Consider the following 26,820-nt stretch of genomic DNA (forward strand, 5'->3'; position numbering starts at 1 on the left):
GAAAAACACACACAGAGCAGACACAAAGATATACGAGGTTCGGGGATAACTTGCCCCTACTCCTCGGCGTGTCCGTAAGGTGGACGACTCCTTGATCTTCGGCAGATCGCACCCCGGATAACTTCCGGCTAAAGATGTCTCCTTCTCGGTGGAGCAACCTCTCAACAGAGTCTCAAGGAAGATTTAAATTAAAGCACGAGACTTACAGAAACTCGGTGGCAAAGGAGAATAGAAATCCTTACGACCACGCGAGTATCAGTAGCAGAAAACAGAGATCGCAGTTCACCCGAGAGCTCAAGAACTTCGCACAACAGCACAGACTTTTTTTTTTCAAGCTTTCTTCGTTGTTTGTTCTTGTTCCCCTCTCGCTGTTTTTACTGCTTCTCAAATCTGATCTCTGCTGTCACAGATCTGGTCAAAACTGCGCAAATCAGCGCTGCAGCCAATCCCTCTTCCTCCTTACCTGGTTCTCTGAACTCACACCAATGATATCACAGTCATCACTGGCGTCTTCTGAGCTCGAACCAATCCCCAGGAGTCAAGCAGATCGCAGCCCAATCGCAATCAGAAACCCAGTGAACGTTGATGCCTCAAATGCATCTGTTGCAGCAAATCACAGTGTAAAGAGCACTTGTCTTCTTCTCTTAATGAAGCTCAATTTGAATTCAACCATGAGAATGTGACCTGCAACCTGCAAGCTCAAAAGACTCACAGCAGATGGTTAAAAACAGATGGTGAAGACAAATACGACAATCAGAAAAAGTACATGCAAAATAAACAATACCGTGGATCGGTCTGCAGACCGCTCAGATCATCGATCGATCTGCGGACCGATCAGGAACTAATCTGATCGGTCCCGGACCGATCAGATGGTCGTTTCAAACGCAGCTCTGACCGGTCTGCGGACCGATCAGGCACTACTGATCGGTCCGAGACCGATCGAGATAGCGTTCTTCCCAAAGCTTACGGCCTCGATCGGTCTCGGGATCGGTAAAATCCTGATGAGCTCTTGATCGATTTACGATCGGTGCGGCCGTCGATGGCGTTCGATAGCCAGCGATCAATTCTGATCGGTCGGCGGACCGATCAACTGACACCCATGCGATCGGCTGCCGACCGATCCAGCTTCTCGACTCAGTCCGGGTTGAGCCCTCTCTGACCTAGTCCGGAGAAATGAGCTCCCTAGCCCTCTCCGACTTCATCTGGTCCTAGAGAACGAGCTACCGAACCCTCTCTGACTCCGCATGCCAAGTTTCCTTCTTGGACTTTTCAACACCAGATGTCCGATCACCCTTGATCCATCTGGATTTTCCCTTGCCCGGCTTCACTCACCAGGACTTGCACCTGGCTTCACTCACTAGGGTTTTCACCTGGCTTCACTCACCAGGACTTTCCAACTGCTTCAATCAGGTCAACCTAGTCAACCTGGATTAGTAATTAATCTGAGTTAATTATCTGATACAAACTTAAATCAGTGTCAACAGCAAAACAACATCCAGGTCAGACTGTATCAACACATGACTTGTACTGATGTGGAAAGGATTGAAATAATAGTATATCGTTGTCGGCTCGACCAGTTTTAGAGGACCGATGTATCCAATTTCATGAATATTTTGACCATGGACTGTATATACTTGGTTGGATGACTTAGAAGGTGCATTGGGGTTTGTGACCCCGCTGATGTAAGGAAGTGTAGAGCTAATTGCTTAACACTTATGAGATACAATCGTTACTAGTGTATAACTTGGAGAGTACATTTGGGTTTATGATGTTAAAATTTTCCCCATTAGATATAGTCTTAGTAGGATACGACATTGACTTGCAATGTTATACCATGGCGTGTATATCTCTTTTGTCCGCTACTAGTTCCGTTGAACCTAGAGTAGGGTTGTTACTGGATGATTAGGCTGCTTTATTTTGGGCTGTCTATAATTGATGTATTCCTGCTTGATACATATGCAGGATTTTTGTTTAGGTATGCCCGTAACCCATGAGTGTTGGTAGCATAGGGTTGGTCTCTTTGATTGAGCTAGTATGCTGATTTTGCATGTTTAGGTTGCATGTATATTATGATTGTTAAGTGTTGTAGGAATCTTGTGGTTGACTGTCCATTTGCAAGTAGTATATGTATACATGTTCTGTTATGGTTTGTAGGTTCCTTGTGGATCATAACTATGTAGTTCGGTGTATGTATCTGAATGTATTATGGAAAGTATCTTGTCAATTTAATCTATGTTGTGGGATGTGCACATGAGTTTAGGTATTTTGCTTGATGTATCTTGTCGATTTAATCAAAGATGTGTTATGTGCAGATGTGTTCGGTGTAAGATTCGAGGTAATTTGTGGATTATATTTGATTTATGGATACACTTGGGTCTATTAGACTCTATTGGAAGTATTAAGTGATTATACTCAATTGGTATGTGTTGTGAGTATTATTGGAGGTGTATTGATGATTCTACTTATATTGAATGCAGGATGTGGAGTGTCTGCATTATGTCATTTGTTGGATTACCCTGTCAACTAATTTTCTTATCAGTGGGTGACTCACTACGATGTTGATAGAGTTGACGATGGGTTTGATTTGATTACTGGATTGTGATACCCTAGGCTACCCACAGTGATTTGTGGTAGAGCGACCCCATGTAGTCTCTGGCTAGATAGTTGGGTGCCTTGGGAACTTAGGTTTGTTTGTGGTAGAGCGTAGCTCCCACATATTATTGTTTGTTGTGGTGGAGTGTTGCTCCCACGTATTTCGGATTTCTTGTAGAGGAGCATTGCTCCCATATTTATGGTAGATTCATATTTCGGATTATTTGTGGTGGAGCGTTGCTCCCAAATATGGAGGATTTCTTGTGGTGGAGCGTTGCTCCCACATATGTGGTATTTTGTGTGATGGAGCGTTGCTCTCACACTAGAGGATCTATTCTTTGGTGATTTATATCGTTGGTGATCAGATCTATTTATTGTTGAGGATCTTATGGTTAGGAATGTCTATGATACGGACATTATGTGTCTTGGTTTTACCATTATGGCTTGCGGTGCCCTAGATGTTAGCATGGACTCGATGATTTGGGTATCCCTAGGATGTTTGGATTGGTTTCCATTGTCTTTGTTGACGATGTGGTGATCTATTTCTGATCCGAGGTGAGTCACGTACACCACCTTCGCATAGTTCTAGAGTTGTTTCGACAAGAACATCTATATGTGAAGATCAGTAGTGCGTATTTTGGTTGTCTTCTGTGAGATGTTTGAGACACACGGTCACCAGTAGGAGTATACCGTGGTTACACAGGAGATAGAGGTTGTTACCGTTGGAAGTAGACGAAGTCTATAGAGGAGGCTCGCAACTTCCTTTATTTGGCTCGATATTTCCGGAGATACGTTGAGGGTTTCTCTCGGATATCTATGCCACTGACACGCCTGACCAGGAAAGGTGTGAAGTTCACGTGGTTTGAGGATTACGAGACCAGCTTTCAGGAGCTGAAGAGGAGACTAGTGTCGACTCCGATTTTGGTTTTATCTTTTAGAAAGGACGGATTCGTGCTCTATACCGACGCATCTCTATAGGATTTGTGCGCTGTTTTGCTGCAGCACGGAGGGTAGTCTCCTATGCTTCCCGGCAGTTGGAGGAGCTTGAGAAGAACTACCCAGAATATGATTTGGAGCTAGTCGCTATTATTTTTGCCATGAAGATTTGACGGCATTAATTATATGGCGGTACATTTGAGATTCTCACTGACCATAAGAGTCTTAAATATCTGTTCACTCAGAAGGAACTTAATCTTCGACAGAGTAGATGGATGAAGTTCTTGAAGGGTTATGTCTGGACCTTTAGCTATCACCCGGGGAAAAGCTAATGTGGTTGCCGATGCACACGACAGGAAGTCCAGAGGGACTCTAGCTTACCATCGAGTTGTGGTCACAGATTTGATTTAGGACTTCTCTGAGTTAGTCCTTGAGGAGAAGGGACTTTCCCGGGGCGTGACAATTTAGGGATTCTCTGAATTGAGCCTTGAGGAGCAGTGACAGACAGAGCAGGGTATTCTTGTTACCATGGTTGCTCAGTCGTTGATCAGGACGAGGATCCGAGAGGCTCAGGCTAGTGATCAGCATTTGCAGTATAATGGCAGCCAGATAGCTTCCGGGAAGCAGACCGAGTTCACACGAGACGAGGAGGGTATTATATACTTCCGAGGCAGGTTATGCGTATCTCAGTCTCATCCGGTCTTACAGGAGCTACTTCAGGAGGCTCATCGCTCTCGATTTGTGGTCCACCCAGGCGGGACCGCATGTATCGAGAATTGAGGCGTTCCTATAGGTGGAACGGTATGAAGAAAGACATCGCGTAATTTATAGCGAGAGGTCTTGTCTGTCAGCAGGTGAAGGCAGAGCACCAGATACTTGCCGGTTTACTTCAGCGGATTCCTATTCCTGAGTGGGAATGAGAACATATTACCATGGACTGTGTGGTGAGTCTGCCTAGAACACGACGAGGTCATGACACGATTTGGGTAATCGTTGATTGATTAACCCAATCCGCGCACTCGTTAGCGATCCGGAAGACTGATTTCCTGGATCGATTGGTAGATCTGTTTTGCTGGGAGATCATCCGATCACGTGGTGTTCCGTTGACTATTATTTCGGACAAAGACCCTGGTTCACGTCTCGATTCTGGCAGAGTCTGCAGTAGGCCTTGGGCGCTCAGCTCCGATTCAGTACAACTTTCCATCCGCAGACAGATGGACAGTCAGAGCGGACCATTCAGACTCTAGAGGATTTGCTGAGATCGTGTGTATTGGATTTCGGAGGCAGTTGGGAGGACCATCTGCCATTGGTAGAGTTCGCCTACAATGACAGTTTTTTTTTTCGGCTATCCGGATGACACCGCTTGAAGCGTTGTATGGTAGGTCTTATCGTACACCCACCCTTTGGGATGAGGTTGGGGAGGCCCAGTTGTTGGGACCTCATAGAGCTCAGCAGAACGAAGAGTTGGCCCGTATTATCAGACGGAGAATGTTAGAGGCGCAGGATCGCCAGAAGTGTTATGCTGATCGGAGACGCAGACCCCTAGCGTTCTCTATTGGCGACCATGTATTTCTGCGAGTTTCACCCACGAAAGGAGTGAAGAGATTTGGCCCCGAGGTAAGCTTGCTCCGCGATACATTGGACCTTTCCAGATCTTGGAGAGGATTGGAGCGGTAGCTTATCGTCTGACACTACCATCGTCCTGTCAGGTGTTCACGACGTATTCCTTGTGTCTATGCTGAGGAGGTATATATCCGACTCGACAGATTTGTTGACAGATACCTCAGTTCCTATTCAGCCTGACGTCACCTATGAGGAGGTTCCGGTACGGATTCTAGACCGGAAAGAGCGTCAGTTGCAGAACAAGACTATCCGACTGGTTAAAGTCGGATGACAGTATTATTTGGACGAAGAGGTTACTTGGGAGCTCGAGGATACTATCCGAGCTCGATACCCCATTTTTCATTTGGGATATGTGATTTTATTTACCGTTCAGCATTTATACTCGTTACCTGTTGTTAGTATTTGCTGATGGTAGATAACGAAATTTGGGGACCAAATTTTTATTAGTGGGGGAGAATGTAAATACCGAAAATAGGCGAATATTAATAAGGGAATTTTTCAGAATTTTTGGAAATTTTTCGGAGCTCGTACGGACGAGTTAACGGGGATAAAAATGGGGTCCGGGAAAGCCTGTTTAGGCCACCCCATTTAATGAGGAAAAGTTTTATTTTCTTTTACTTTTCCTTTTCCTTTTTGTTTTGTTTTTTTCTTCTTTTTCTTTCCCTCGCCGAACCCCTCACCCGACGCACGCGCCTTCTCTTCTCTCACGCCCGTGCCCTAACCAGCGCCCCTTTCTTCTTCTCCACTTCTCATCTTCTCCGAGCCGATTTCCCTTCTCTGCCTGTTCTTCTCCTCCTCTATTTCTTTCTTCCTCACTTACGCCGCGACACCTAGAGCCTCTGCACAGCGCCGACGCCGCGTGGAATTGCCGCCGGTTGCCCTAACCGACGCCTTCTCCCCTCTGTGCTGCCACTGACACCCTACAGCCGATGCGACTCACAGTCGAAGCCCTAGCGCCGGTCGCGATCTCTTCTGTGACAGCCACCGAGATTTTCCCTTGCCCACTTCTCTCTGCTCCGTCGGCCGTCGCCTTGTCGAGCAGCGGCGCAAGGAGTCCTCCTCGACGCTGCGGCGATCTCTGTGGCGTGGTTGCTCGGGTTCACCACTGGATAGGACACCAATTCCGGCAGAGGCCAACAACTCTTGTTCCTCACAGTTGCATTTGGAGGGAGGTTGCTGTAGAATCCAGTTTGGGGGTAAGATGTATATAAATTTGAATTAATATTGAATTAAATCCATTGTTTGTTTGGCTGCATTGGATTGATTTCATTCTGGTGAGGTGTTAATGGTGGATGGAGGATAGATTCATCATGGGTTTGGAATTTGTGGATCAAAGATTGATTTTGTGTTCTTGCCGGGGTGTATGTATTTGATTTAGTGTTCATATATTTAGGTGAGTTGTTGTTTAATTTTGGGTTGGATTAAGTGTGGTAGATAAATTATGTAAAATTGATTTTGGATCTAGAAGGAGTTGGATTAAGGATTATTTGGAGGATTAATCAGAAATCAGATATTAGTGGAGTTATCCTAATTGGGTTGGAGATTTATTTAGCTATTTTAATTTATATAAATTTAGCTAAATAAAATATATATATATTGATTGATGCAGGACTTGGATTCGGGACGAGCGTCTCGAAACGGGAGATTAATTGATACGATCTACTTATAAGGCGGGTACCTTGACTTATCTTTTTGATACGTCTTGTTGATATGTCTAGTAGGTTATAGCCTTTAGTAATAATTATGTTCGTCCTTATTTCGGTACGTCACTACCGGATACTCATTACATGCTTGTTTGCTCACCTGTTATGCATTTTATGCTAGTATCCATATGATTATATATATGCTCAGTGAGGTAGTGACATACCATGCTTGTTATGTTCAGGACTTAGGTTTTTGATATCCTATCTGACCTGTGTACTTTAGTTCTTCGTATTTGACCATCGATACTACGATCATGTTATATATATGGATATGGTTATGCTGATCAGTTTATTGCTATGCTTAGTGTCATGCATCATGATTGCATGCTGCACGATTGTCGGCTCCACTATGGTAGAGCACATCGCCAGTTACATATACTACACACACCACCACTCATGGATTAGTGGTATATCAGGCAGGTGTGTGGCAGTTCTGCTGTTTGGCTCCGTTGGTCGTGACGACTCTGTTTGGCTCGGTGGCATTTAGTGTAGCAGTGTAGCAGATGCTGGACTCTGTTTGGCTCCGTTGGTCGGTGACTCAGCGTGGTGACATGAGATACCTCCTGTCATCGAGATAGGAGATGAGAGCATTGAGCTCCCCATTTATGATTTGGGGTCGGAGGACAGGACTCCGACAACATCCCGTCCACTCACTCACTCATCAGGTGTAGTGATTGTAGAGTCTTGATTGTCACAACCCTACCCACTCGGCCTCACTATTGTGTGTGAGATGGTAGACTGGGGTGACCAGGACGCATCATTGGCATCATACGCATTTATGCATTTACTGCTTGTGTTTGCTGCACTTATATGCTGCATTTGGATGGATGCATATGTTTGACATGCATACAGGATTTATGACACTTCCGATCTGACGACCTGATTATTCTGATAGGTGGCCCTGGTGAGTACAGTACTCTTTAGCCTTTCTATTATGCATTACCTTCTTTTGTTCAGGAGACTGTACTCCATAGTTATTATTATTTGTTATAGTTTACTATACATGTCAACTAGGTATCTGCTGAGTTGTTGAACTCACCCCCGTGGACACTATATTTTTCAGGTACCAGGTTGTTTATGGTGTCGCTTGGAGTATCCTGTCTGCTGGTCCCCACGTCACATCTGAAGACTTATCGGTTTCCCTTATGTTCTGTTTGTTTATGTATCACTTTGTTTAGCTCTGTACTCCGGTTTTGTTTTTGGAGTGTTGGTGTTGTTATGTGGTATTTTGTATTGGTTGTTGGTTGTGTAAGCCTAGCCGGCTAGCAGTATTTGTGCTTTGATTCATATTGGGTTTTTGTCATTTTCCATTTTGTTGGTTTTGTTCCAGCCGTGTGGGCTGATGATATATATATATAACTGCGTGGTTGTGTGTATATTCCAGCCGCTTGTGGCTGATGTATATTATGCCTGTAGAAATGCTTCAGATTGTCACCCGTACAGGGGAGGTGTTGTCGAAATTTCTTCGGACAGGGACTCCTCTGGGGCGTGACATATCCACGATGAATGCCCATAATGCATTTCGAGGAAACATGTTTAGATCATACCTGATTAAGTCACGATTCTCCATTTGGTAGCCTATCACGTGAATTCCGTTGAGGATGTCTTTGATCCTCGCATGGAGTTGACTTACCGTTTCTCCTTCCTACATTTTAATATTAAATAGTTTATTTAAAAGAAGGTCACGTTTAGTTACCTTGGCGTCGCTTGTTCCTTCGTGTAGTTTGACCAGCTTGTCCCATAATTCCTTCGCATTTTGGTGTGGGCCCACTCGGTTCAGCTCTTCCCTCGTCAGTCTGCATTGCAGCGTGTTGAGAGCTTTGAAGTTTGTCGAGGCTTTTTTTCTCATGCTCGGAGTTCACTGTTCTGGGTCCAGTGGATTTTCGGAGTTGTCGATCGGCGCCTTGTAGCCTCTGGTGACGCTAAACCACTTGTCGAAGTCGGTCTTTAGATAAACCTCCATTCGCTTCTTCTAGTAGGGAAAGTTGTCCCCGTTGAATAGAGGGGGGCGAACAGTGTTATATCCTTCGTTTAGGGCCATAGATCTTGCAAAAAATGAGGAGAGAAATCCCAAGACTTGGTCTTGAATTAGTAGTGCGGGATTAAATTAAAAACTGAATTGGTGTTGCACCAGTTCAGCTTAATTTCTACGGAAAAAACTTCCAAAAAGGTAATAATACAAGTTTGGATTATAATGTAAAACTTAAATCCGAAAATAAATTGAAAAAGAATTTCACCCCCTTGTTTGATTGGTGGTTGCACCAAACCAGAGTGATACCTGCTCTGATACCACTTGTTGGATCATGAAAGTCGATAGAAGGGGGGTGAATATCGATCAAAAAATTATTCGTAGCGAGTACGCAGCGGAAAATAAAGAGCACAATGCTAACAAGAACCAATTTACTTAGTTCGGAGCCTTGGTCGACTTCTACTCCAAGGCCCGCACTCGTCGAGTGCTTTCGTTGGGCAATCACTAATAGTTCGTAAAAATATTATAGATAAAAGTACAAGAACTTTAAAAGATACCGACAATAATAAAGGAAAGAAAAAGCAGCACGTTGTCGGAGAGGCTTTGAAGCGTCGTAGGGGCATAGCGCAGCAGAGCAGATGTCGTTGTTGTTCTTTGCTTCAGGACTCACCCTCCTTATATAGGAGGCTCTGGGCGCCCGGATCCCTTCCGGGCACCTGGACTGTGACGTCGTCGGACCAATCAACGCGCTCTAAGCTGTCGAGGATAAGTTTTGCCTTTCGGGCGCCCGGACCAACTCCGGGTGCCCGACTCCCTTCTGAGCGCCCAAACCATCTTTATCTAGAAAGTCCTCTTGCAAGAAAGAGTTACTCTGAGGCAAAATAATAATTTAAACTACCCTACAAAATAGAAGTTAGCACAATAGAAAAAGAGTAGTAATTAGATTCTGTCTCACCGAGACTGGAATCTAGTCACGATCTCAACTTATATTTTCGAAATGGATATAATTTGGATCGATACCTAAGTTCTCTACCAGGGTACGCGTCCTCACAATCACTCTCCTCCAGTGACTTACCTTAACTTACCTGCCAAATGTCTGGTCAGCCCGTCGACCCGTCTGGACTTTGTGCCAACTATCATGTCAGCCCGTCGACCTAGATGGACTTCGTTCTAGACATCCGGTCAGTCCATCGACCAGTCTAGTCTTCGTGCTAGCTATCAAGTTGACCCGTTGACCTAGCTAGACTTCGTGCCAAACATCCGGTCAACTCGTCGACCAGTTTGGGCTTCTCCTGCACACTTAGTTAAAGTGTTAGATCATAATGAAACTAACTTAACCTACTTTGTCATTCATCAAAACTTGAGTCAGACCGTTAGTGCTAACCGTACCAACATAATTTATATTAATAAAATATTAAGGCTCGCGCGCGGCTCACGAACTATCGAACAATATAATTTGGGCTTGGGTTCGACTCAAAAAAAAAGTTCGAACATGTTTGAGTTTGGCTCGAATTCGATAAATTTGAATACGAATCAAATATTTTTTGAGCCAGCTTGATTCGTTTGTAGCCCTAATTAGGACACGAGAATTCTTGATGGTACCCATTTTCTAAGCATAATTTAGTAAACCTATGATTTTTAAATTCCCCACCATTATCACTTCTAATTTTGTTGATTTTTGAGTCTTTTTCATTTTTAGTTTATTTATAAAAATTACTAAATATTTAATTTTCATTAATAATCATCAATTATTACTAGACAGTATAAATTTTCATTAATAGATTTAATTCCACGTGAGTCAAATAAATCTAAGTGTAATAATTCAAGTGTTGAATTGGTTTGAATTTGATTAGTTGGTTTGTGAGTTGATTTGGTCTATTTTTCTTGTTAATAAGTATTATAAATTGTTGAGTCTAAATTAGGTAGTTTTAGTAATCCTCTAACTAAGCCATTTAGTTTAGTGAGATTTCTAAAATTAGTGTGGGGCATTCTCCTATGCCACAGTCAGGTTTCCTCTTTTTGTGTCAAGTGACACTTAAGTGAGGAGATGACTAGGTTAATTATATAAATGTTATTATTTCTAAGTCTTTTAATTTTATTATCGGTCTTTCATATGTTTAATTAAGCATTCAGTGGATATAAACTTAATCTTATATTCTGAATCACACAATTGACTAATACTGAGTAAATTAAATTTAAAATTTTCGATAAGGAGTACTTTATTAAAAATGAAATTGGATTCTAATTCAATGTTACCTATTCCAATTACTTTCATTTTGTCATTGTTTCCAAAGGCAACTATTCCTAATCTTTTGAACGTTACCTTTGTGAACATTGTTTGATCCTTGGTCTTATGTCGGGAGTAACCACTGTCCAATATTCATTTATATTCTTAAAAAATATTAGGTAAAACAAACTTTTAGCTCAAGTGTAAACTTGATTCTGATTCTGATTTTAATTTAATTTATTTCAATTTAATACAATTTATTTTAATTTAATTCATTTTAACTTAATGTTTTAATTCAATTCTTATTCATCTCACCTGATCTATATTTTCAATCAGAGAATCTTATGATTTTATGAGATGAGTTACGTTAAATTTTAGGGTTTGGTTTAACTTGTGTTAGATTCAAGTTTAGCTTTGAGTTTAATAAATAGACATTCTTTAGATAAATTTCTAAGTTGTGGTGAGTCACATAAACATCATTAGAGTAACCACACATTCGAAATTTTTCAAATAGTCGTATTCATTGAACTTAATAATAAAACTTTAGTCTACTCAGTTAGGATTGGTAAGAAGTAGCTTCAGTTAGTTCCACTATGCCAAATGCACCAAGTCGAAGTCATATCTTCCTAAACATGTTTATCCAAAACTTCTCCAGTACTTTTTGTCAGATTAAACTTTTGTTCCTATTTAAGCTAGTCCTAATTACCCAACCGGGTAAATTATTATTTTTTTAGAGGTGCCAACTAATTTGGTGTCTCCCTCTGAATTATTGAATTTGTGTTTAAGTTTTAGGTTTATGTCGATTATTTTTCTAGTTATAATAGACTTGATTGTAACTTGAATTTAAATTAACTTTGTAGTTATTTGATTTACATTTATTTTTTCTATTTGAGTTTGAATTGTTTGACTTTATTTTATTTTTTAGGTTTAAGTTTAATTTATTTAATTTAATTTTATTCTTTAGTTTGGAATTTAGCTTTGAAGGTTTATTTTGGTTTGGTTTTGAATTAATAGGTTTAGTTGGATTTGGTTTTAGATAATGAATTTTATTTTTAGATACATAAAATTGATTGAGTCCAACATGCATGGTTAGACACGCTTTCGGAACTCAGACTTTAGTTTGTTTCTTATTTTGGCTTATAAGTGATAATAAAAGCTTTGTTAGTCGAGCTGGATATGTATCCGAGTTCGGACTTATTGTACACAGCTCTTTGTGATCTAAGTATCATATCTAGGTATTTGGATCTAGTTGTGAATTTTTCTAACAATTCTTTTAGATTGTTTATTTCAGTTTTCAATTTAGCATTTTCTTCCTCAAGTTTTTCGACTTAAGTTGAGTTAAAGGTTTTTGTTTGGGAGTTAAATTGTTCCTTAAGGTGTTGATTTTCCTTAAGGAGAGTGTCATTTTATTTTTTTAGATTTTATTAATTTTTATTTAGGCATGCAATTATTTTAAAAAAATCTAGCAGTTAGGATAGTTGATACTTTGTTGGAACCTTCGGAAACGAGTGTGGACTCGTGGCTTGATTCGTATTATACTCGTAGTCTTGTTCTGTCTCGCTTTCTGATTCCGATCCGGTTGCCATCAGTACGAGGTAGTTGTGATGCTTCCGATCCTTGACGTCCGATTCTTCATCCCGAGTCACCTTATCTTCTTCCTGCATTTCGGTGTTAAATAATTTATTCATAGGTGAATTTATTTTGGTTACCTTTGTATTATTTGTTTCTTCGTGTAACTCGATGAGTTTATACCAAAGGTTCGAAAGTTTCGACCCGATTTAGTTCTTCTTTCATTAGCCCGCATTGGAGGGTGTTTAGGGCTTTGTTGTCCGTCTATGCCTTCTTTTCATTTCTGGGTTCCAGTTCTTGGGTTCAAGTGGTTTGTCGGCGTTGTTTGTCAGGATCATGCAGCCTTTGCAGATGTTGAACCACTGCTCGATGTTTGTCTTCAGGTACACTTCCATCCGCTTCTTCTAATATGTGAAGTCATCCCCGTTAAAGAGCAGGGGATGAACGATGTTGTATCCTTTGATTTAGGCCATTTAGAGAGATGGAACCTTGTACACAAGGAAGAGGAAGAAAGAAATTCCAAGACAAGGTCTTGAATTAAGTAATGTGGGAGGAAAGGAAATAAGGGTATTTCACTAATTTTGAGGAAAATAATAAAAAATAATAATAAATATTATGACAAATTTTGTCAAAAAGATTATTTCACCAATTCTGACTAATAGTGAAAAAATGAAAGTGAATTTTAAAAAAAAAATTAGAGGGAAAAAAATGAAAGGCGTAGGAATAATTTTTAATCAAAAATTATATATAATTTTTCTTCAAAAAAGGAACCCCCTGCTCGATTAGTGGTTTCACCAATTCAGAGCGGTCTTGCTCTGATACCACTTGTAGGATCGTAAGGTCGCTTAGGGGGGGTGAATAGCGATCGTCGAAAATTTCAATTTAAAATGAGTTACGCAACGGAAAAGGGAAACAAAAAGACAATGCTAATAATGTCAAGTTTTACTTGGTTCGGAGCATGTGACGACTGATACTCCAAGGCCCGTGATCGTCGATCACTTTCGTTGGACAATCACTATCAGTTCGTAAATGAATTACAAATATTGAGTACAAGAACTAAAAAATAAAACTTGTTACTGACAAACAGAAAGGAAAATGAAGTCTCTCATTCCTCGAACATTGGAGCAACCTTTCGGTGTTGTCGGAGCCTTTTCAGAGGAGCACTTGAATATGAAAGTTGTAGCAGATGTTGTTTTAAAGCTGCTGGTCGAAGACCCTTATATAGACCCATTCTGGGCGCCTGGAACCTCTCCGGGTGCCTAGACCGTTACTGACTTGGCGACCTCTCGTCAAAACTTCATCCACGAAGTTTATCCACTTCCGGACGCTTGGACCCCTTTCGGGCGCTTGGACCCCTTTCGAGCAACTGAACTGTTAACGTTGTTAGAGTGTATACTGAAAGCCTAAACTTTTGTAAACATTTATTTTGAATAAAAAATCACATTTGGTCAAATTATCTATATTTGTTTGTAGTTGTTCAATTAATTTATATTGTAAATAACATAGTATGTGGTGTCACATACAGAAGATAATGTTATCAGTACCTTATAAATTATAAACAGTAGCTCACGACCAAAATGGAAAAGAACAAACCATTGGAAGGTCGTAGTGTAATTAGGTATTAGTTTATCTTAACTATATAATTACACTAGTACACTTAGAGTGTATTGAATAGGACCATCAGAGGTCGTTTCTTTTATACTGACTTTATAAAGGAACAAGACCTCAGTTATTCAGAATTACCAAATTCGTTTTGGGGATACGCTCTAGAAACGGCAGCGCACATTCTGAACTTAGTACCTTCTAAATTAGTATCTTCTACTCCTACAGAATTGTGGAATGGGCAAAACCCCAGTCTAAGACATATTCGGATTTGGGGTAGTCCAGCACATGTGCTGAAACCATATGCTGATAAGTTAGAATCTCGTCCAAAAGTTCGCGTGTTTGTGGGTTATCCCAAAGGAACGAAAGGTGATTTATTTTATAGTCCTAAAGACCAGAAGGTCATTGTTAGCACCAATGCCCAGTTTTTAGAAGAAGACTATATAATGGATTACAAGCCTAGTAGCAAAGTTGTTCTAGAAGAACTTAGAGAGGATACGCCTACTTTAGTACCAACAGTACAAGATAAAGTACCACAAGAGACTGCAACACGTGTCACACATGATACACAACCACAGACGGTGCCTCGTCGTAGTGGGAGAGTTGTGAGGGAACCTGAGAGATTCATGTTTTTGGGAGAGTCTTCGGACTTGATCCCGGGTAAACATGAACCTGATCCCTGAACATATGACGAAGCACTCCAAGATATAGATGCAGTATCTTGGCAAAAGGCAATGAATTCCGAAATAGAGTCTATGTACTCTAATAAGGTCTGGGAGCTTGTAGAACCACCTGATGGTGTAAAAGTCGTTGGATGCAAGTGGATCTACAAAAGGAAAAGAGGGACAGACGGGAAGGTAGAAACCTTCAAAGTTAGGCTTGTTGCGAAAGGGTACACTCAGAAAGAGGAAATCGATTATGAGGAGACCTTTTCACCGGTAGCTATGCTTAAGTCTATCCGGATACTCTTATCCATTGTCGTTCATATGGATTATGAGATTTGGCAAATGGATGTCAAGACAGCTTTCCTTAATGGAAGTCTTGAAGAAAACATCCATATGAAGCAACCAGAAGGGTTCATTGAAAAATGCAAAGAGCATCTAGTGTGCAAGCTCAATCGGTCCATTTACGGACTGAAGCAAGCTTCAAGGTCTTGGAACATCCGGTATAATGAAGTAATTCAGTCATATGGATTTATTCAGTGTCCGGATGAGTCTTGTGTATACAAGAAGTGTAACGGAAACGTGGTGGTATTTCTTGTACTATACGTAGATGATATTTTGTTAATTGACAACAATGTCAAGGTATTATCGGACGTAAGGGTATGGTTGTTCAAACAATTTGATATGAAGGACTTAGGAGATTGTGCACACATTCTTTGGATCAAAGTTATAAGGGATCGCAAGAAAAGAATGTTGTGTCTATCCCAAGCTTCATATATAGATACAATCCTTGCTCGTTTTAGCATACAGAATTCCAAGAAAGGTTTCTTACCTTTTAGGCATGGAGTAGCTCTATCTAAAGAGATGTCTCCGAAGACATCAAAGGAGATAGAGGACATGAAAGCAGTTCCTTATGCTTCAGCAGTAGGAAGCCTTATGTATGCAATGCTGTGTACGAGACCTGATATCTGTTTTGCCGTGGGCATGGTTAGCAGATATCAGAGTAACCCTGGACAAGGACATTGGACTGCGGTAAAGCATATATTAAAGTACCTGAGAAGGACTAGAGATTATATGCTAGTTTACCAAGCAGACGATTTGCTCCCTGTCAGATTTCCAATCGGATAGGGACAACAGTAAGTCTACATCAAGCTATGTGTTTACTTTAGGAGGTGGAGCCATTGCATGGAGGAGTGTTAAGCAGAAATGCGTTTCAGACTCAACCATGGAAGCTGAGTATGTAGCAGCCTCTGAGGCAGCTAAAGAAGCAGTATGGCTCAGGAACTTTCTAATGGACTTAGATGTGATTCCTGATTTGCCCAAAATCATCACAATTTATTGTGATAATAGCAGTGCAGTTGCAAACTCGAAGGAACCACGAGCCCATAAGGCAAGTAAACATATAGAGCGCAAGTACCACCTGATACGAGATATCGTGAAGCGAGGAGAAGTTGTCATCGCCAAGATTGCATCAGCAGATAACCTGACAGATCCTTTCACTAAGGCCCTTCCAACAAAAGCTTTCGATCGGCATGTGGAGGGGATGAGAATCAGATGTATGGCAGCAGATATGACAACTTAGTCATTAGTATAAGTGGGAGATTGTTAGAGTGTATACTGAAAGCCTAAGCTTTTGTAAACATTTATTTTGCCCCCAGGGCGTAGCGCAGACGGTGGGCGCATGGTATCTCTGGCGTAATGGCCAGGGGTCGATTCTCAGGAACTGACGACCTGGGGTTTACCCCGTCATGCGCCTATGGCCTGTGTACCTGCATGAACCTCCCTCCATATCCGTGGGGCCGGCACTAGGGGGGCCGCTAAGGTAGCGGATCTACCTTTTTGTAAACATTTATTTTGAATAAAGAATCACATTTGGTCAAATTATCTACATTTGTTTGTAGTTGTTCAATTAATTTATATTGTAGATAACATAGTATGTGGTGTCACATACAGAAGATAATGTTATCAGTACCTTATAAATTATAAACAGTAGCTCACGACCAAAATGGAAAGGAACAAACCATTGGAAGGTCGTAGTGTAATTAAGTATTAGTTTATCTTAACCATATAATTACACTAGTATACTTAGAGTGTATTGAGTAGGACCATCAGAGGTCGTTTCTTTTATACTGACTTTATAAAGGAACAAGACCTCAGTTATTATGGAAGTGTGTGCTCTTAATCCTAATATAATAACAAGCACATATATTTAATATTTATTTCTTTAACTTATCAATGGGTGAGATTTAGTTCGATAAATCAATAAGCCCGATAAGTTGGGAAATGATATCACTTATAGTGTGTGTTATTGATTATAGAAGGAAACTGTGTCCTAGTGATCTAGGTTGATAATGTCCCCAAGAGGAGCTCATAAGGATTGTCATGTTAAACCCTGCAGGTCCGACATGACGATGAAGTTGAGTGGTACTACTCTTGGAGCTAGATATTAATTAAGTGAGTTGTCAGTAACTTACTTAATTAGTGGACATTTGTTATCTTAAACACAGGGAGACTAACATACTCATAATAAGAAGGAGCCCAAAAATGTAATTTGGGATTGGTGCGGTAGTTCAATAATAATTCTCTAGTGGAATGAATTATTATTGATAAAATTAAGTTGTGTGTTCGGGGCGAACACGGGATGCTTAATTTTATCGGGAGACCAAAACCAATTCCTCCTCTCGGTCCCTATCGTAGCCTCTTGATTATAGAGTACTATACCCACCTATACCCACCTTCATACCCATGTTATAGGGGTCGGCCAAGCTAGCTTGAGGACCAAGCTAGGGCCGGCCAAACCTTGGTCCATGGGTGGCCGGCCCTAGCTTGAACTCAAGCTTAGGTGGCCGGCCCTATTAAATTAGAAAAGAATTTTATTTTTAAAATTTTCTCATGTGGAAGATATAATTTATTGGAGAGATTAAAAATTAAAATATCTCTTTTATAAGTTTCTACAAAAGATTAAAGAAAGAGATTAAATCTCTTTCCTTATTTGTAGATTGGAAGATATTTTATTTTTCTTCTTTGTAAATTATTCACAGGTTGAAAAATTAAAATTATAGAAATTTCTTTTTATCAACCATGAAGGGATTTTAAAGGGAAATTTTATTTTTTAAATTTTCCGAAGACAAATAAGGAATTTTAATTGTTGATTGAAAATTACCTTGTTTGCTCTCCATGAGTGGCCGGCCATGACATGATCTATTAGGAAATTTTGTTTACTTTTTCTTAATTAATTCGTGTCAAGGAAAGTTAAGGAAATTTTATTGTAATTAAATTTTCTTATTTGCCAAAGATAAGGATTATAAAAGAGGGGGTTTTGGGAGCCTTCAAGGTGAACAACCTCTATTATTTTTCTCCCTCTTTTCTTCCTTGGTGTGGTCGGTTCTTCCTTTTCTCTCCTCTCCATCCTTGTGGCCGAAACTTTCTTCCCTCTTGGAGATCAAGTGGTGGTCGGATTCTAGCTTGGAGAAGAAGGAGAGAAAGCTTGCATCCCTTAGAGCATTAGTGGTGGTTGAATCTCTTCATCCTTGGAGGTGCTCTTGTTGTGGCCGAACCTTGCAAGGAGGAGAAGAAGGTGCTTTGGTGGTTTCTCATCTCGAAAGATCGTTGCTCACACAACGTCCGAGGTTAGAAGAGGAATACGGTAGAAGACCTAGAGGTTTTTACTTGCAAAAGAAAAGGTATACTAGTATTTAATTTCCGCATTATACTAGTTTTATTTCTTTGTAAAAATATCAAATACAAGAGGCATGCGATTCTAGTTTTTTGAATTAGTTTTCGATGTTGTGTTCTTTTATTTTTCTTTTCCTTGTGAATCGATTGTTCTTTTTGGTTAACCTAGAGTTATTTAAGGAAATTAAATATTAGCTTTCCTTAAAAGACTTTGTCTAGGCAGTGGTGGTTGTTCCCATATCCAAGAAGGTCATGTGCCTCGCCATGCAGTCCTGGAAGCCAATTTTGAAAATTAATATTTAATGGAATTAATAACCTAGGTGATTTGGATCGAACGTGTTAAGTTCCGCAAGAGATCCAAGTCTAAACCTAAAAGAACAAATAAATTAAACTTAGGATCAAACGTGTTAAGTTCCGCAGGCAATCCGAGTTTAATTTAAAAGAACACATGGTATCTAAGAAAATGTTCAGACCTTTGTACAAAATTTTTGTACAGTGGAACCATTAGGTTTTCCGAGTAACAACCAACAAACATGGGTTCGACCAGTCGTCGCACTGTAACGTGGGCGCTTGGACCAACTCCTGGCACCTGGACCGCCCGGGTGCCTGCGACACCCGCTTGAGCGACACTAGTCTGGGCGCCCGGACCAGCTTCGAGCGCTCGGATCCCTTCCGGGCGCTCAGACTCCCTTTTTTCAACCTTTGAATTCCTGCAAAAAGGAGTTAGTCCAGGTAAATAAAAACATATTTATTTTACAAAATAGAGTTAGCACAACATTAATAAAATAGGAGTAATAATTAGATCTTTTCTCTCCAAGATCAGGATCTAGTCAAGGTCTCAACTTAGGTTTCCCAAATGGACCTAAGTTGAACCAATGCCTACAGCTCCCTTAATCGGGAACATGTCCTCACTAGGTCTCTCCTCCAGTTGCTTACCTTTACTTACCACTTACAGTCGCTTGACTTACCTTCGACCCACCAGGTTTTCCCGCCAGTTGCCAGGTCCCACAGACCCAACTAGACTTCGGCCGATTGTCAGGTCTCGTAGACCCAACTGGACTTCATCCAATTGTCAGATCTCGCGGACTCAACCGAACTTTCTGCCAGATATTGGGTCTCGCGGATCTATCTGAACTTCGTACCATCTATCGCGACCTAACTGGATTTCAACCTGGTGTCATGTCCTTTAGAGTAGTAAACACCTGCACACTTTGTTGAAAGGTTAGATAAACAACACATATACTTTTAACTTATTTGTCATATATTAAAACAAGATTATTAGTACAAACTGCACCAATACTTAACTCCTAATTTTTTCTTACCATATCAGTAGAGAGAAAATAAGAAACTTGTAAAAAGCTACCGTTGGAGATGCTCTAAGGGCATCTCCAATAGTGGATGAGTTTTTAGCTTTTTGACATGACTCCCATAAAAAATGAAGGAGAAAAAAAAATCCAGTTAATATTATTGACTAGTCTTGGGATGATTAACTCGACCCTAAGAAAATTTTTCATCGGTCATCAGGATAAATCGGGAAGTGCGCACGACAGACAGCTCAGAACTCAACATCTTTTGATTGCGCTCCCTATTTAGAGAAATTTTTTTTTTATAAATATACTATAATTAGATATTAAAGCACGAATATCTAGATAATAATTTGGATAACTTACCGCGACGTCATAGCCCGACAATCTAAAAAAACAAGAAAAAAAGCTATTTAAGAAGCTGGGTTTGATTTGATGATACCTAGGAAAGAGAATCATGAAGTTGTTTATTCATTAATAAGCTCCAATTGTTTATTATTTTTTTATGGATTCTAATATCATGGTAAAAAATCTCCTTTTTTTCTTGTCATAATTATCATAAATATCCTACTAAATTTAAAACAAGATATAGATATTATGCTTAATTAATTAATCTATCAATATTATTGTTTGTTGATATATACAATGTTATAAAATAATTATTATTAATCAATGATTCTTATTATTAATTTTGACGAAGGCCATCAACGGTAGACCCGACTCCGGATCAGATCCGGGTCGACGTATTGGGTATCCATGAATTTTGTTATTTTGTTATAGTTTTTATACTTTAGCGAACAATTTTTAGTTTACTTTAAAAATCAATTAAATAGACATAAAAAACTCAAGATTCATTTCATTCTCATCCGCTTTTAAAAACTCTCGCAACAGTAGACAGCGAAGCGAAACAGTGGCAAAGATGGAGCGTCAGAGAGAGAAGGAAGAAGCGTGGTGGAGCTCTGACGCAAGGGAGGAACAACCGCATTATTCCATATAAGACATGGCCAAGGAAGTGAAGTGACCAATGGAAAAAGGTATGATCCCTTCGATGGCAGATGGAGAGGTGATGTTAAATTCTCCCATTTCTTTGTTCCATCAATTCTTGTCCGCTTCTCCTGACGTCCTTTCCTTGTTGCAATTGCGATTGCGATTGCAATTGCAATTGCATTCAAGTGTAGTTTTGCCTTTATTACGTCCCCCGCTTCTTGAGATCTCATCTTACTCTTGTCTGTCCTCTGAACGTGCGGAAGCGAGGAGGAAGACCACTGAGTAGGGGTGTTAAGGACGATGGCCATCAGCTTGATGCTGTTACTTCTGGAACGATCTCAATCGGATATCTGAGAAGCGGTAACTCTTCTTTTCCATAAGTTCGACCTCAAACCCCCAATTGATTTTTTTTTTTTTTTGGGATCGGGGTTAAGGTTTCTCGTTTGCTTTTCGTGGAATTTTCTCAGCTTTCCAAAAGACCAAGGTTGATCTTGATTCGATTTTTAATCATTCTTCACTTTTAGATCTTGCCGTGGTTTTTAGTTGGTTAGCAGGTGAGCCTGCCTGTTTAGGCAACTGTAGGGAGGCATGGGTTCTCTCCACTTGTTAAGATTCCCTTCCGCAGTGGTTACCATGGTCTCCCTACACGCTCTTCTCCTCTTCTGGAGAAAGATGCTCGCTGTCTGGTTTTACTGAAACCCTACCCCTCACCTCGAGATGCTGTCTTTCTCTTCGCAGGCAAAAACCGCAACTTGGAGGGGGAGCTGGAGGGGGGAATGTGGTTCTGAGCGCTACACTGCTGAGGCGCGCAACACCTCCCACCAGATCTCAAGAGCGGAGAAAAGGAGGAGGAGCCAGAGGGGGCAAAAATTATTTACTATTCGATCGAGGGGCAGTGGTGTCAGGTTGTGCTTGTGTGTGGCCCTGTGTTTTTGCGATTTGTTTACTGATATAGAGAGAAGGGGAGTGAGGTAGGCCATTGATCACCTTGTGTTGACTCCGGACTCCGTGGGCATCTGCCGCCGCTCGGGGAGGCAGTGAATCCTCTTTATATGACCGCTTCCTGCGCCCTTGTGCTGGGTCTATCTGCAGGAGTTGGGAATTTTTTTGCCTTTGTTTCTCTAGATCGTAGAGACCACTCGATTGCTCTTCATTTGGAACAAATAGTTGAGGCATAGGGCTTAGTTTTTTCGCAAGCTGTTGTTTCAGCATTAGGCCATCTCTCATGGGAAAAAAATAATCCACTGGCCATCCATTTCGTGGAGCATGCCTCACATGGTGTGGATTACTTGCGTAATGGGAGATTAAGGATTGTGGATTTGAAATACTTCAGTGTTGTTGAAGAGGTCTTTTTTGCTTCCCCCGCCCCACTTTTTCCTTTTCTATTTCTTGGCAAGATGAAGTACATGAAACTTGGATCGAAGCCTGATGCATTCCAGGCTGATGGCAACAACATCAGGTATAGCCCTTATCTGTTGACACCTATTTATGTGTTTGTTGTCATGTTTTTATAAAAGATTTTTTTGTAAATAAGATTTGCAAAGAGATTGTGTTATTACTTATCAGCCAACCAAAATTTTCTCTCATTGCTTTCAGTTGATTTAAAGAAGTAGCTTTTGCCAAAAAGGTTGGATCTATATTTCAATCTGATGTAATTTGCTTTTATGGTCATCTTAATCTTCATCTATGATCTGCTTCTGTGTTTATTTCAATAATGACATATTTGTTAAAAGGTAGTTATTTCTCAGTGCATGTTTAGGGTTTAACTTAGCTTACATAATAACCATAGTATGCGTTATTCCTTATCTGCAACCCAACTTTTACTCTCATCGCTATCAGGTTATTTAAAGAAGTTGCTTTTGGCTTAAAAAAAGTAGGGTGTCATTATTTTAATGGGATGCAATGTTCGTTATGCTCATCGTGATCTCCATCTGGAATGTATTTGGGCTGTTTATTTTTGCATTGACATATTAAAGATTGTTCTTTTCAATCCATGTTCATGTGTAACTTATCTTACATAAGAACAGCCTAATGCATTTCTATCATGATTGCCTATGTGTAAGAAACTTCAACTTGATGTCTTAAACAACCTAGAATTGAGGGAATTTTTTAGTGCATGCTGCTTAAACATTACTGTTTTCGGTAAGGATTGACAACCTAGAATTGAGGGGATTTTTGAGCCCATGCTGTTTAACCGGAACTGTTTTCAGTATGATTGACATACTATTTAACATTTAGAGAAAATATTAAAAAAAGAAGAGAGTAAACAGATCTTTCAAGAAAGATATGCATTAGATGACAGGAATATCTAACAATTATATATGTAAGATTGTGGCGTTACCAGTGCTAGCGCTACTCAGTGTTTCACACATGATTTTGCTATAGTTCAGTGGAGAGAGAAGATTCATGTTGTTGACTGAGTAGTTGCGGCAAACACTGCTTGACAAAGATGATGAGTCTTTTCAAGGGGAAAAAATGAGAATACAGACTTCAAAGTAGTGAAAACATGCTCTTCTTCGTCCTGGAGCTGAATAAGAGCATGCTGTATCTGTAAATTGCACCTGTGGCTATCTCTCTTTGGCAATTATCTTTAGAGTTTGCTTACTAAAGAAGTTAGAGAAAGAATGTAATCTGTTTCTAGGTGGTGGTATATATGGGCTGTTTGATCTCTTTCCTTTCAGGATGTAAATCAATCCTCAATCCATCCATATCCTTATTGTTCTTTAATCAAGATTTTTTTTTTTTTTTTGTGATTTACCTCCTTTCACATGAGGAGAGATCCTCTGTATTGGTGGGAGGCAATGACCCCCACTTGTTATTGCCTCCCATCTATCCGCCTGTCCTGGTTCAGGAGCGGACTAGGATAGACGGTCTAGAGGATCCGCTCCCCCTTCACATAACTTGGGGATGAGCTCTGTGAGAGGCTCCGGGTTGAGTGTAATCACCTTCTGCTATAATTTAATCAAGATTTTTCAGTTTCTGTTTTATTTACTTCTAATCCTTCCATTAGGATTAGATGCCTTCCTTATCCCATTCTGCCAGCATAAAATACTTATTTATTGATAGATATTCTTTTTTTAAAAAAAAATTCTTTCCAGGTTCGTTGCATCCGAGCTGGCGGCTGACATTGTTATTAATGTAGGAGATGTGAAGTTTTATTTGCACAAGGTATTATCTCCACTATTTTGACTTGTACAGAGAAAAAAATCCAGAAGGTCGATATTTACTTTTTTAAATTCATTTTCTGTCAGATACTTTGGGATACAAGTTTCCTTATTTTTATGGTCTCCTGGATGCTTTTTTATTGAGTTTAATCTGTTCTCTCCATTTTTTTTGTGTGTTTGTGTAGAGATTTGAAAGTTCTGCAGGATTGTGATTTTTGGGAGTTGCTATAAGTTCTGTGTTCTTTCTATAATGTTCCATAGGATTGTAATTATGCATGACATTTCTTTGCAGGACTTATTCTCTTTGTTATTATTAATTTTTAGTTGTATTTATGTCCAACTTTCTGAAAGTTCACCTTCGAAGTTTTCATGTTCCATTAATATGATGTTCTTGACCTCCCTGTTGGCTTTGGGATTTATTATAACTATGTTTCAGTATATTTTTTTTCCCTTTTTATAATCTTGACTGGAAGAACTACTGATCCTAGTGAATTTCATGCAGTTAATCCAATATCATTTTTCTCATACTAACTTATTCAACTCATACATGAGGCTCACAATCTTAAGTAATATTATGCAGTTCCCTCTTTTATCCAAAAGCCTTCGCTTGCAAAAGTTGGTGGCACCTACAAATGAGGACAGTAACGATGAAATTGACATTCCTGATATACCAGGAGGACCTGCTGCTTTAGAAGTTTGCGCTAAATTTTGTTATGGCATGATTGTCACCCTCAATGCATACAATGTTGTTGCAGCTCGATGTGCAGCTGAATATTTAGAAATGCATGAAACAGTTGAAAAAGGGAATCTCATCTACAAAATTGAAGTCTTCTTGAGTTCCAGTATTTTACGCTCATGGAAGGACTCGATCATAGTCCTTCAAACCACAAAGTCTCTACTACCTTGGGCCGAGGATCTAAAGGTGATCAATCATTGCCTTGATTCCATTGCTTCCAAGGCGTCCATGGATCATTCTGAAGTTGATTGGTCCTACACCTACAATAAGAAGAAACTTCCATCTGAAAATGGTCTCGATCCCCATTGGAATGGTGTTAGGAAACAAATGTCTGTGCCAAAAGATTGGTGGGTTGAGGATCTATGTGATTTAGAAATGGATTTATATAAGCGGGTTATAGTCGCCATTAATACTAAGGGTAAAGTGTCGAATGATGTGATTGGAGAAGCTCTAAAAGCATATGCATACAGGAGGCTTCCAGGTTTTTCCAAAGGTTCTCTTATGTTTGGAAATGATCCGACGAAAACAAGGACAATACTGGAGAGTGTCATTTGGTTATTGCCAACTGAGCCAGGATCAGTTTCATGCAGTTTCCTGTTTAAGATATTAAGAGCTGCAAGCATATTGGAATGTAGCGAAATATATAGGAAAGAGTTAATCAAGAGAATTGGACAACAGTTGCAGGAAGCATCTGTAGCTGACATTTTGGTACCTGCTGCAATGGGAGAGGCCATATATGATGTTGACTTAGTTGTAAGTGTTGTTGAAGAGTTTGTAATGCTGGACAGGGACACTGTTAGAAACAGCCCAGTCAGCTCTGAGGAACTGGTGGAGGTTAGGAGCCCCGTCTTTGTTCCAGCAAGTTCGAAAATCGCTGTTGCGAAGTTGATTGATGAGTACCTTGCAGAAGTTGCTAAAGACCCAAACTTACCTATTTCCAAGTTTGTTGAACTTGCTGACATGGTGTCAGTTGCCTCAAGGCCAGTCCATGATGGACTTTATCGTGCCATCGACATGTACCTGAAGGTAATTTCTATCACTTCTCTGGTAAGAGGATTAAATATGATTGGACAGTGCCCTATATGAGTTAACATTTGGAATAATCAGTAAGAACCCACAAATTCTTTCTCGCCTTTGAGTTTGTTTCTGTTTTGATTCACATTAAGATAATGATTTTGCAAAGAAGTTGTATCGGAGACTTACACTGAAGTAGTATGGCTTATTCATGCAAGCTTTCAATTTTTCCCTCTAATTATTTCCCTTCATGCTTAAAAGTATTGTTACGAATTAATCACTGCTGTATTTGGCTGCTTCTGTCATGCTGGTTCAGGAACATCCAAGCCTAACCAAGAGTGAAAAGAAGAAAATATGTGGTCTAATGGACTGTAGAAAGTTGTCAACGGATGCTTGCATACATGCCGTGCAGAACGAGCGTCTTCCTCTCCGTGTGGTGGTCCAAGTTCTCTTCTTCGAGCAGATGAGAGCTTCTGCAGCAACCAGTGGAAGCGCACCTGAAGGCCCTAGTAATGTCAAGGCAGTGTTCCTTCGAGAAAATGGTGGCTCCTATGGCAGCTCAAGATCAGCTATCACAACCAACACTGAGGAAGATTGGGATGGCGTTCTGACAACAGGAGATCTCAAGTCCACGAGTTTGGCTGGCAGAGGTGGAGGTAGTCAGAGAAGCGCAAGCGGCGGCAATGTCAATAAACAGAGTGACGACAAATCCAATGGCAAAGTTAAGGGAATTCTGATGCCGAAGAAAATGCTCAGCAAGCTGTGGTCAGGCAAAGGTCAAGGTTGTGACAATAGCAGCTCAGACATGTCTGAGAGCCCGAGCCCAGATTCCATTAATCAAGAAGACTGCAAGTCCACACATTCAAGGAACACGAGACATTCAGTCTCATAGTGAAATGAAAAACTGTCAAGTTATACTAAATTTTTGATGCACTGTAATGCTTGATGTTGATTAGTATCACGAGTGACTGAACATCTTGGAAGCAAGAGGGATCAAATTTTGGTGGCTGGATTTGACCATAACTTATTACTTGGGGCATATTAAAAATTTAGTGTT

At 40.3% G+C, this 26,820-nt stretch overlaps 1 protein-coding gene across 4 annotated transcripts; it reads left to right on the top strand.

Annotated features, from left to right (window-relative positions):
* The first annotated feature begins 20,727 nt into the window (after nucleotides 1–20,727).
* LOC121984842 (BTB/POZ domain-containing protein NPY4-like) lies at nucleotides 20,728–26,820 on the top strand. 4 transcript variants are annotated; one of them, XM_042537990.1, is made up of 6 exons: nucleotides 20,728–20,896; nucleotides 21,041–21,209; nucleotides 21,588–22,308; nucleotides 23,948–24,017; nucleotides 24,594–25,775; nucleotides 26,080–26,820. In XM_042537990.1, exons 3-6 carry the CDS (start codon nucleotides 22,247–22,249, stop codon nucleotides 26,653–26,655), a joined length of 1,890 nt encoding a protein of 629 aa, XP_042393924.1. In that variant the 5' UTR covers nucleotides 20,728–20,896; nucleotides 21,041–21,209; nucleotides 21,588–22,246; the 3' UTR covers nucleotides 26,656–26,820. The 4 variants fall into 4 exon arrangements, with proteins under 4 accessions (XP_042393924.1, XP_042393925.1, XP_042393926.1 ...); XM_042537991.1 differs by having other exon boundaries at nucleotides 21,113–21,209; XM_042537992.1 differs by lacking the exon at nucleotides 21,041–21,209.

The sequence above is a fragment of the Zingiber officinale genome, chromosome 5B (genome assembly GCF_018446385.1).
Source record: "Zingiber officinale cultivar Zhangliang chromosome 5B, Zo_v1.1, whole genome shotgun sequence".
In the NCBI taxonomy this organism is placed as follows: domain Eukaryota; kingdom Viridiplantae; phylum Streptophyta; class Magnoliopsida; order Zingiberales; family Zingiberaceae; genus Zingiber; species Zingiber officinale.